Source organism: Trematomus bernacchii, unplaced genomic scaffold, assembly GCF_902827165.1.
Source record: "Trematomus bernacchii unplaced genomic scaffold, fTreBer1.1, whole genome shotgun sequence".
In the NCBI taxonomy this organism is placed as follows: Eukaryota; Metazoa; Chordata; class Actinopteri; order Perciformes; family Nototheniidae; genus Trematomus; species Trematomus bernacchii.
Window position 1 is genome coordinate 3,660,981 of NW_022987689.1, and position 12,977 is coordinate 3,673,957.

The window sequence follows — 12,977 nt, forward strand, 5'->3', positions numbered from 1 at the left end:
TACTTCTACTTTTACGAACAAGACCTGAGTACTTCTACTTTTACTCTAGTACAAGATCTGAGTACTTCTACTTTTACTCTAGTACAAGATCTGAGTGTTTCTACTTTTACTCAAGTACAAGATATATACTTATACCACCTCCGTTTATAGCCTATTAAAAAAACTATTTGAAAACGAAGGCTAAAGCTAACGTTAGCAGATAGTGACAATGTATGCTAGTTAGCTAGCTCAACGATAATATTGCGACAGGAAAACTTTTCAGTGCACATCACGCTCTGCGCTCCGACAGGGAGCTCTGCTCTGAACACCTGAACTGCCCGTTCTAACAGCTGTTCACCAGCGGTCCAGTCTGTGCCACAGTGACTCCGGACCGCACAGTTAATATTAACGAACGCACCCGTAGGTAATGTAGCTGCTGAAGCTAGACCCTCATCCCGGAGCAGCAGAGCCTTATTATACATCGATGAGCAGAGCCGACAGGCAGGAAGACTCAAGCACACAGCTCGCGCTTCATTATAATATATAAAAAAAGAACACCATGCGTGTCATGATGGCACATAACAGCTCGCGGCCGCAGATTACTCCGGGTCCCAGACCCCCCCCATACCCCAAAAATATTTTTATTGCAGATCTACATGAATCACACAAACTACCTATTTTGGATTCAAAACGGCGAATTTCGCCGAAAGGTGACAAGTTTGCATCCAGTCCTGTGGCCAATCCCCACAGGAGCAATTTGGGGTGAAGTGTCTTGCCCAGGGACAGAACGACATGCTGACTGCAGTGGGACTCGAACTTGCTACCCCCTGATTCGAAGTTCAGCGCACTATCCACTGAGCCACAGTCTCCCACTAATAAACTGCCCATTTTTTTCCCTGTAATCCTTTTAGTATTATCGGATAGTTGATAGTTGACTGACATTGTGCAGTAATCTGTATTATGTAAATGTATCCGGTGACGGCCGACACTCGAGTTACTGAGGTTCTTGTGTTGACCAGGCAGGATGGATCAGTTAATGTGCACTTACATGTGTTTTAGTTTAGGCATCCTTGTATGTCCATGTTTTTAAACATTTTTTATAAATTGCAAAAAGATAAAAACATAAGTGATTTGAACGATCTGACTCTGTGGAATTGTTATTATGACCAATTTGAAAAGACCTCAGAGTGCAAATAACATTAACTGTTAACAAGTAATGTACAATAGCAGTTTTTCTGAGACCTTTTCTCCAACATATAGACAGAACTGGAAGAAAACAAATTGTTCTCCAGTTTTCTAATCTCTTCATTGTCCCTGGATTTAAGAATAGACATTACCAAGTCATTGTTATATCCATGTGGGAATTGCCCAGTCTTGATTGAAACATGAATAAAACATGAGAAAAGGACTAAAGTGCTGCTGTACTTTTTAAGAATACATTATCAAGGTTATATACTGTATATCCTTACAGAAAGTGGTGTTGAAGTTGTTAATAGTTTCAATATAACTGATGAATGCAGGAATTATTAATTGTGTTAGCAACTACAGGATCAGAGATAACGTATTCCAAAAAGTTCATATTAGTGGGAGAGATTGACCTTCGGTTTTTATTACTACTATATAATATAAACTATTTAGCTGTTTCCAGATTATACAACCCTTTCCTTTAGCCTAGGATAAATCTTGAATGTTATAGTTTGTTGTGAAATGCATTTATACTCAAGCTTTCAATTGATTTATCACAAAGTGAAACCTTTTAATGAGTCTTTATGTATCACTATGCCCCCATCCTCTACTCATTCATTTCTAAAACACTTTTATTGAGAGACATCAATCATATTAGTTATAATTGATCTAACTGTTTCCCTAAGGCACCAGAAGGTCGAGATTGCAGAGGGTTAGGAGAGGTCTGATCTCAATACTTTTAGCGAGACTGAAAATGCCCATTAGGTTTACATTTTATTCCAAAACTTGGTTGGCATGTTTAGCAGGTTCTGTCTCTGTTTAGCCAGTGAGTTCGCACAAACTTGGATTACATGAGCAGTGGCTTTCTTAAGTACTTTCTGCAGAGGCTTTAAGTTGTTTTGCACTTGGGTACCAGCTGGGCCTTGCCCCTCAACACACTTAAAGATTTCAGTCTTTAACTCTTTTAGTGAAATCTTCAAAAATCAGAGGAACAAATCAGGGTATTCCCTAATGTAACCTGGGCTCATAACATTGAACCACGGCAAGACGTGAACATGTGACGATTTACCATGCTGGGAGACGTGAAGATGTAACAATTCCGTCCCTTCAAACGTGACAGTTACACGGTATTGTTAACATGGCCCAAATACCCGGAAATGCCAAGCTAATGCTGTCGGACGGTCGGTTGTTATTGTCAATATTAATATAATAATTATTTATTTTGTAATAGTCACACTCGATTTCGACGATTTTCTTGTTGCCCCAGCTAGTCGACACCTCTTTTAGCAGAAACAAAGGCTACATTAATGTATTAAATCGATGTTAATCCATGTGTGCGGTTGTGGAATTAACGGACATGACGTTGTGCGATTGCGTTGCCAGGCAACAACTTGGCTTCATGTTAATTTACAAACTCTTCAACTAGAACCGTAGTTATATTTAAAAACATTTTAGAAGGCCTCACGAAATACTTTAATGTAAATACAAATTTAAATGTGAAGGACTGTGTGTATAACAAAATACATCCATCATTAACAATACCGGAAACAGACGTAGGCAAGATCCTCAGCCCGGTGATTGGATGGTTTAGCCGCAATGCATGTTGGGATATGGTGTTTATGCGATGTGAAATCCGAAAACATTTTTTTTAAATAAAATAATACTTTATTCCGAGTGTGCTTGCTTTTCTATTTGAAAGTCATCACATTGTAATACACGGTTCGGCTGCATTAAATATGACATATCTGCCGTAGTTCTCTATTTATAGAGCCCTGATGAGAAGACTTCTAGACAAACAGGAAGAACTGCCGCCAAAACTGAAAACTTGACGTGGATCATAAATATATCAGCAGTTAAACAACATCTTAGATTTCTTTTCACACAATACGTCTCCTTGCAGTATCAACACTAATTCGGCTGACTTTTATATTTTATCCAATTGGTAGATAGGCTGTATTTACGCCATAACGGTGCACAGCTGATAGAAAGGGACACCTAGTGGTTAAAGCACGTTATTGAATTTTATTTATGTTAACTATGTTTAACCTGTTAAGCACCAAGCCTGTTTTTCATGTTTCAGGCTCGAAAATGACATGCCCAAAACAAATGACTACAACTTAACTTCTAAAAGGCAAGGTTACATCTGTGAGTTGGATGTAGAAGTGTCAGAATCAATATAGATGTTTTTTATTTTAAAGAAAATTCAGATTTTACATAGTAAAAAACTGTAAATTATAGTGTCCGTCCAAAAATTCTTTTTACAGATAGTGAAAACTACCCTTGGATGATGGGTTAGTAGACTAAAAGCTTTAGGAATCCAAAGTACAACATATAATAAGTACCCTGTATCAAGATTGATGCAAAACAAGTGACATTTGACCTTTTTAGAGAGGTTTAGCCAAAACCACCCCACCTCTGAGGTGATTTGGGTGAAAATGTTTTTTTTTCCATATCTCTGGCCCCCCTTGGTCGATTTTGATGGTTGACACCTCTTTCTGACCGTTAGAGCCAATAGAATCGAAGGGGGAGGCCCCCACACACACACGTTGTGAAGAGAAAAGGTGGGGGCTGCGCGCATGTAAATTTGCAGCAGAGTGGACCTATCTCTAGCTCTGGCATTTGGAAACGAAAAAGCAGTTTTATTGCTTATGGATTATCAGAAATCATTTCAAAGAGGACACAGACACATTGGATTAACCTATGGATTAACTGCAGCATCGTTTTTTTATCGTTTTAATGCCATTGAAGACCAGTTTTGACCAAGGTAAGCCATGTTAGCGTTTCTAGCTACCTAGCTCCACATGTTATGATGTACGCTTTCGTTTATAGCGTCACAAATGTTTATCACTGAGTGTTGAGGTGGGCAGCCTCAGATTCTGTGTCTCCAGGTGATGCAAAACAAGTGGTTGGCTGTGCATCTAGGATAAGTAATAAGGGAGTTATTGTGAGTTTAGGTGCCGTTTTAGGTTACATTTTTCGCTCGTGGCTAATTCAGAGGCTGAGTGTTAGCATTGTGTTTTTTTTTTGGAGAAACAAAATTAAAAAGATCAGTTAGCTGAGTTTCTTCCCGTTACATGGATATAAAACATTCATAGTTTATTAAATATTAAGATTCCTTAGACGTTGTTTCCTGCAAATGACGCGTTTATCCGCCCGGTACCGGGGGGGGCGTGCATAACATATGTATTATACTCTTATAAGATGTATGTACAGTAGATAGTATAAGAAATGTGCAGAATATGACAGTTTAATGGTGGAGGTACACACATATTGATAGATGTCTTGTAATGCACTGTTGAGGAACCTGCGACCCAAGTTTTTCATTCATTGCATAACTACACCGTAGTTGTGTATAATATGATGTCAATAAACCTTCGAAAATCTTGAAATCTTGAAAGGGATGTGCAAAATAGTCATTATATACAGTCTTTAATTAACTATTAGTAGAGAATAACGAGTAATGAATATACTTTATAGGGATCCTATTAATATCTAATAATAAAAATAATCAAATTCAATAACGTGCTTTAACCACTAGGTAAGGTGTCCCTTTCTATCAGCTGTGCACCGTTATGGTAAATACAGCCTATCTACCAATTGGATCAAATATAAAAGTCAGCCGAATTAGTGTTGATACTGCAAGGAGACGTATTGTGTAAAAAGAAATGTAAGATGTTGTTTAATTGCTGATATATTTATGATCCACGTCACGTTTTCAGTTTTGGCGGCAGTGCTTCCAGTTTGTCCAGAAGTCTTCTCATTAGGGCTCTATAAATAGAGAACTACGGCAGATATGTAATATTTAATGCAGCCGAACCGTGTATTACAATGCCGTTATGTGATGACTTTCAAGGAGAAAAACAAGCACACTCGGAATAAAGTATTATTTTATTTTTTTTAAATGTTTTCATGAACGCAAGCTGTTGCCTGGCAACGCAATCGCACAACGTCACGTCCGTTAATTTTACAACGACACACATGGATTAACATCGATTTAATACATTAATGTAGCCTTTGTTTCTGCTAAAAGAGGTGTCGACCAGCTGGGGCAACAAGTAAATCGGCGAAATCGAGTGTGACTATTACAAAATAAATCATTATTATATTAATATTGACAATAACAACCGACCGACGGGGTAGAGGATTTGCTTGGCATTTCCGGGTATTTCTCCACTGGCTGGGCCATGTTAACAATACCGTGTAACTGTCACGTTTGAAGGGACGAAATCGTGACATCTTCACGTCTCCCAGCATGGTAAATCGTCACATGTTCACGTCTTGCCGTGATACCGGGTTGCATTGAACGCACTGTACTTGTGTCCAATCTAACCAAAGGATACGACAGCACTTTTTTCTTCATGTTCATAATTACCAAGTAGGTAATGAGTGGAGGTGTTATCTGAGTAATAACTAAATTGCACAGTTACATTTCCTTGAGCAATCAGAAAATGTCATGATTTAGTTTAGTCATTTATGAATTATTAAAACTTTCATGTTTACTGTTCTGTTAATGAATAGATCCACAAGAAAGAGAATGCACCCCCACTGTGTGTGAAAACCATAATTACCCCTCAAGATGATCATAACAGCACGGCTGCGCATTACACCCAAGACATTTTAATAAGAAGGGAGTCTTATTTCCCTCATACCTATGCCAACACATTCCTCTCTGGCGCTGACTCACATCACGGACTTTCTTTCTTTCTTATCCAGTTCCTTTCCCTCAAACAGATGACGGGTTCAAAAGGCCAGGAGCTCTGCAGAGAATGTGCATGGCTTCTGAAGGAAAATCTTTCTATCGAACAAGAAGGCTTAATGCGTGTGTATGTTTATGTGTATGTATGTGTGTGCGCACCGCACATGCAGCAGAAATAGGACGACAAGCTGTGAAAACAACAATGTGGATTGTGTGTGCAGAGATGTGACACACGGTTAGAGCACAAACATTGTTTTGTTATGAACTGGAACTATTTCTGCTCTATATGTGGGAGGACGGTAGCGCTGCTTCTCAAGAGCAAGGCCAGCAGCAGTCCTTTGTTTTATTGGCAGACAATACAGCAGTATTGGCACACAATATAGTGGAGAAAATATGATTTTTTTTTTTCAAACAGTGTCTCTCCTGCTCCAGAATCTGCAATGCACAGAACCCAGTCAGTCATACTTAACTTAAAGGACACCTATCATGCTATATTTAAATGATATATTGTAGGGCCATACCTATATAAGGTATATTTAAACGTTTCTGTTTTCAAAATACCAAACAGATCATGGATTTTAGCCATGCCTCATTTCGCTCTATGTGCTGTTCTCCAGCACTGTCGTTGCACGGGGCTGATTCTGTGAGCTGCAGCTGACCACGCCCCCCTGCAGGAGAGGGGAGCCGTGCTCTGATCAAGTCAAGAGGGGGAGAAAAAAAGATCTCCGTGTTTTATTATATAATTATAGGCCTATAGAGTCGTTATTCATTTGTTTTAAAGCTCAATAAATAACAAAGAAGACCTTTGACCGGCACTTTTCTAATTTTGTCCGGAAGATTTAAACTTTAACGGACATCTTGACCGGCGAAAGAAAACCTAACTGAAACTCTGCCGCACGGTCCCCTCGTTCCTTGGAAGAGGCGGAGAGGTGGGTGTTTTTCATCTGCTGGTGGACTAACCGGAGAGAATTACAGTGCTTGCCTCGACGGGGAGGGATTGCATTGAATTACAGCAGCGGGAGCAAATGCTTGCCTCGGGGAGGGAGAAAAAAAAGCCACAGCGGAGAATAAACAGAAGGGTAACCATAGCAACCAGTCTTCTTCGCTGCTTTTGTGGCAGACTACAGCGCCACTTACAGGCCTGGCATATGTACTACAGCGTCTCCAGCGCTTTCGAGCGGCAATGGCCGGCCGTGGCCCAACCCCACATTCCCCTGATAGGTGGAGAGTTGGCCCAATAGCCGTAGTGCCACTTCTGTGACGACATAGAAGTGTTCAAATCTGGATCAGTCTGTATCAGATCCGTTGCAGCCCCTCTTTTAGAGATTTGGGTATGGAGGAAAATAGAGAGGGTTGTGTTTTCTGACACTTGGTGAGTTCCCTGGAACACCGGGGACACATATTCATGTATAAAAGACGTACAAAAGTGCATTTTGCATAATAGGTCCCCTTTAAGTAAGACGAGACCAAAAATCCCACCCGACAAGAACCCCACTGATACCTGAAAGTATTTTATTCTTCTTGCATTGATTCCTGTTTCCATTTCCTGTGTAATGGACTTGCCAGTAATGAGTGCCCACAGTGATCTGATCTGAACTGACAGCTCTCCATATTATCAGTAGCTGCGAGCTCGGAGCACAGCGACAGGAGGGGGGGAGCCCAGTACAACTAAATATAGGTCCAGGTGGGAAGGACAAAACCTTGAGCTCTCCTTTATATCACACTGCGGGGTCCAAAAAGAGAAAAGAGAGAAAGGGCAAGGCAGTAATGGAAATGGCTGCATGCAGTTTCAGAGTGAGCTGCTGAGCCTTTTCCACCACCTGGAGCTGCACGTTTTGTTAACAAAGTAGGCTGCTTTTACTATTCAGTTTTTGCTTATTTTTGGCCTTTTCTTATGTCTATTGCGTCACGGTGCTACAATTAGAAGACACTTTTTGTGAAAACATATTTTAAAAGTAACTTGATAGCACTCTTAATTACTGTTGCATTTGATAGGATTTTAGTAGCTGATTCATGTCTCCAAATAAATGCTGAGTGAGTCCTTCATGTCCAAAATCATGCAGGTTATGTGTGAGTTATAGAAGCTGGTTGAGCTGTGGTGATGACACTGTACTCTGAAAGACAATCAGGACCACCCACGTGATCTCAGCCGTCCACAGTCTGAGCCTCGCGCTGTCTGCACCCACGGTCTCTCCATTATGCCCGCGAAAATCACTTGATATCTCCGAACACTCTGAAATCGCCCTCTCACACACACACACCACACACACACACAACACACACACACACACACACACACACACACACACACACAATACACACACACACACACACACACACACACACACACACACACACACACACACGCTCCCTCTCTGTCTCTCCTCTCTCCCCTCTCTGTCTCTCCTCTCTCCCCTCTCTCCCTCTCTCTCTCTCTCCCCAGTCTGCGCCTCTCCTCGCTTCATTATTCTGCACCTGTCAGCAGCGGACGTCGCGCGCTTCCTCTTCCCTCCATTCTCTCTCCTCTCCTCTCCTCTCTTCTTCTTTTTTTTTTACCGTGATGACTTCTGGAAAAGAAGCGAACGGGCCGGTGAAAGCGGCTCAACAGCCAGATCAGGTAAGACTTCAGACGAGTCGTTATCTCCCCTTTCTGCTCTTATGAGTCCCTTAAACGTTACAGTCTCTTAACAAGCGCACCCGTGTGTTGGAGATCGGAGAAAACAGCTGATATTCACAATATAAGCAAAGTATTCGACAACTTTGCAGTTGTGTCATTGTTTCTGTTTGATATTTGTAATTCCTTCATATGGTTGAGTGCTGCAGTTTGAACGTATGCACCAACTTCTAAACTTCTGCATGAATATTTAATGGCTTTATTATTGTAACCTTAGCCCACAGGTGTAGCATCTCTGCCTGTGTGGTGTCCTGTTGTCTGGACAAATTGACTTTGACATTTTGAGAACATGCTTCTGCTGCTCTGGGTTTTTGTATTTTAGAGACTTAAATCTCATTTTTTGGTACTGAAGCAAGGATTAAAGTTTGCTCAGGCGAAAGAAGAAAACCCTCTGTTTCTGTGTGAGAGGGAAAAGACAGAGTGGGTGTTAACTGCTCTGCATTGTTCTGTCAGCTCACTGAGTTTAAATTGTTTTTTGTATGAGGCCAGAGCGAAATGATGTAATAACACAATCCACTTCTGTTTTTACATAACTGAGCCATTGGGAGTGATACCATGATTGAGGTTGAAAGGTGCTTCACATAAATAAACTAATGTTTGTTGAGAAACCTAGTTGCATAACAGATGTTGATTGTTACGTGTTTGGCTCTTACATTTTTAAAAGCTGCACTGATGTAAGGACTTTTAAAAAAGGTCAGTTTCATCAGTTGACGTAAGGCTTCCTCACTATACATAATTGTTAAATGGCAGGATATAATTACGTTAAGAACATTTTGAAGTACCTCACCTGGATTTTGTTGCTTTTTTCCCCCTTTGTGCACTTTGAAAACATGTTAAGACCTTTTCCCTGTATCTTGAAAAGCACCTTTTGAATATTTTAGGGGAAAGTGTTTATTTTTTGCGTCCTATTCAGACATTTATGAAAGCGAGAGTGCAGAGCTGACAGCAGTACAACAGATCCTCATCCGTGTTGAAAATCATAAAAGATGCCGCATGAGCATCTATTGAAGGTGGAGAGGAAATCAGATGTCAAACTTGAAAAGGAAAGCTCACTTTTTTAGTGAAATGCACATTATGCTCATCAGCACATGTCATAATACACATCACGATACTCAGTTATCATCGTGCATCATTTCAGCTTCTACAATGAAAAGGAAAAATGCATCTTTATCCGCTACGGCCTCGACCCCTTTTCAGTGTCCGCAGTTTGTTCAAACAACTCCATTTCGGAAAATATAATCCCCCCATCATTTTAGCTTCAACAGCGACCTTGTTCGTGGGTAATATCAGTTTGAAATGCATAGCCAGCCTGTGCGTCTACTCTTTAGTGATGCGGAGAGACGAGGCAGAGAGACTAGAATATCTGAGCACCGGAAGAACCGTGTAGTCGAGGAACACATCTGAACTCCAGAGCCTCCGGACTGCCACATCATAGCTGCTGTCAGTAGAGCCTATCAAGCAGTTGGGAAATGTGTTGCTCATGGCCATTTATCCAGCTTGAATCTGACAATACAAGTGAATCATTCAAGCTATCGTATCTTCTACATTCTAAAATGCTGCTGTCTTCATTTGTGCAGTCGTAATTCACCTCCCTTTTATCTGATACAGCAACAATGTCATGAGCACCATGCACTGCAGTAAACTACTCATATTGTTGCTGATGTTTGAAAGGTTGTACAGTTGCTCTCAATTTGTTGTTCATGATTATATCTGCTCCATTACTGCTTTTATACTCCAGGTCAATGTCCTGTTCAAGGTAGCGTGTCCCTGTACTGTATCTCATTTCCAGCATCAGGGTACATGTGCGTTCATTATCAGACATAAGCACCTCTCCAGACTGAGGGGATCAAGGGTGAGTCATGCTGTAAGGAGACCTGTTCATAATGGATGAGTTGGGTAGACTCTGCTGTATTTAAATTAAATTGGACTGTTTTTGTGACCCCCCCCCCCCTCCCCTCCCTCTGTACATAATTATTCTGGAAGGATAATGGGTCTCTTATCTTTCTTTTAACTCAAAATGAATTTCATTTGCAGGGACATTTATTTGAACAATGAATTTTATAAGGAAATAAAGAACAACAGAAGCGAGCACTTTCAAGTGATTTTAGTCATGTTGTTTTGCGCAACAGTTCTTCTGATGATTCAAAGATACCGTGCCAGTTTGGTCCGGAGGCAGGTGATAATTTACTTCCTCTGAGAAAACACTTTATTTTTGTCAGCCGTGCCTCTTTTCCTGTCGATAGAGTTGGCAGCGCCATCGCATTTTTACTTTCTCATCTCCATCTCAATCTCACACACTCTGGGACGACATGTTATTAATTCTTTAAAAAGCCAAATGACAAGAAACATAAAGCCCAGAAAAGCTTTTCTGATAACTCCATGTTTTGTCTTTTTTTGTCACGGTGACTCACTTTTCCCGCTTTGATGAATATCCTCCCTCAGATTTTCACTTCTGTATCTGAAGCATACTATTTGTTGAAGCATACTATTTGTTTGACTCTAAACAGATTGGGATGGATTAACTCCCTGCGTGTCGATTATTTTAAACAATTAACTTCGGAAAAGGTCACCAAGGAAATCAACACACTTTCAATGATGGCAACACACTAAGCCTCTCTGTAGTAACTCTGTAGCGAAGCCACTTTGCTGTGGATTTCTTTGTTGGGAAAACATAACAGATGAGAAATTGGAGTTAACAAATCACAGGCTCTTGTGTTTGTGTTTCCACTCAGACTGAAAATGTAATATTCAAGAAAACAGTCATTTATGATTTTTTTGTTGACTGAATTTAATAATCAAAGCCATTTCAAGCTTCTCCGTTCTTAGAATTTTGAAACTCTTCATTGACTTGCTGCTCTTTGTTGAGTAAAATCTTGCTGCACAAATTAGCAACATGCTGTGGAAAACAGTGTTGTTCTCCTGACACATGTAGAAAATGACAGAGCAGTATTATCATTTAAATGTTTTTGCATCGTGCTTTGTGGTCAAGCAACTTTAGTTGGCTCTCTACTGCAGTTGCTGAATTATTTATGTCTATTCTGAAAAAGACAATATTTTGAATATCAAGCAGAGGATCTGTTTAGAAGCCTTTTTCTGTTCTTTTAGCTTCTGCTTTATACTTTTGTTTATTAGCATGGTATATGTTGTAATGTAAGTTCTTGTAGATACAGTTTATTCAAGTCACAGACAGAGCTGTGGATTCTTAGTATTGGTACATCACTGTCAACTATGTTTAGTATGTGTTATATTGTACTTTATTGTTGGTTTTGCATTGACTTTATAGATTGTTGACAGTTTCTACATGGTAATAGTTCCCCTTTAATCAAGAAATGCACCGAACCCACACACTCGTATAGAAACACACACACACACACAGACACACACACACACACACACACACACACACACACACACACACACACACACACACACACACACACACACACACACACACACACACACACACCACACACACACATACACACAATCTCGGAAGTTATAAAACAGATCCCTCCCTCCTATCCAGTCCGGTAATTCTATCCGCCCTGACAATAAGACGAGTGCGGCACTTATGGTATTTTTAAATGAGACATACTGGCTCGGTGTAATTTAATTTAAGGTTGTGAACATACTGTACAGGATACTGTAGCTGACTGTAAGAATGTAAGTGTCTGAGCCATTGAAGAGGAGAAGCATGTCATCGGATATTGAATTATTTATTCCCAGGTGGAATCAGATAATGGCATAAAAGGCAGTAGACTAAATCATTTAACTTTTCTTTGACATATTGTGAAAGAACAACATATTGCACTTCTTCTTACTTTCCACATCAATATATATGTGGCGCCACTAGCAATACTACTTCAACCACAAGCAATACTTCTACTACTATTACTACTATATTGCTGTAGCGTTTAAATATAATAATTACATTTTACTTGCTAATGATATAAAAAACTGCCAACGTCTTATGGAAGTATATGAGCTGGATGTGTTTAAAAACAGCTGTTTGCTTACATTTTGATATCAACTTGGTTAAGATATGTCAACTGTCAACTTAACTCAACCTGGTCCTAAAAAATGACATTCCCACATAAGTAATCTGCTTTGAAGGATTAGGTTTGTTTTGAGTCAATGTCGGGGTGAGTCAATACAAATAAATGACTTTTAGGAGAGCAATATGTATGCCTAGTGTGAAATGTAATGTCCACATTCACATATTTGAATTAAGGTCTTTAACATAACAAAAACATTTAAACCATATTATTCTAAAACTAAACAAACAGTTTTGTTGCTTATATGCAAGTATTTAACTGCAATTTGATTTGTGTTGTTCTAATTACACCATGTGTTTAAAACTGCATCCCTAATCCTAAAGAAAAGATTTCCCCCTTAAAACCATTAGTGAGAATGCAGTTTCGTTTTTTTTGTTGACAAAAACAT

The 12,977-nt window shown here is 39.8% G+C and overlaps 1 protein-coding gene across 3 annotated transcripts in view; it reads left to right on the forward strand.

Annotated features, from left to right (window-relative positions):
• The window catches only part of LOC117489053 (dipeptidyl aminopeptidase-like protein 6), an 84,686-nt gene that overhangs the window by 37,428 nt on the left and 34,281 nt on the right, over positions 1 to 12,977 (forward strand). The window contains exon 1 of one of the 3 annotated variants that reach the window (XM_034138294.1): positions 8,352 to 8,477. The exons of the other annotated variants lie outside the window; for them this stretch is intronic. Within the exon in view, the coding sequence (XP_033994185.1) occupies positions 8,421 to 8,477 (57 nt within the window). The 5' untranslated portion in view covers positions 8,352 to 8,420. Of the gene's footprint in view, positions 1 to 8,351; positions 8,478 to 12,977 lie in introns of those variants that run through there. 3 annotated transcript variants of the gene reach the window in all.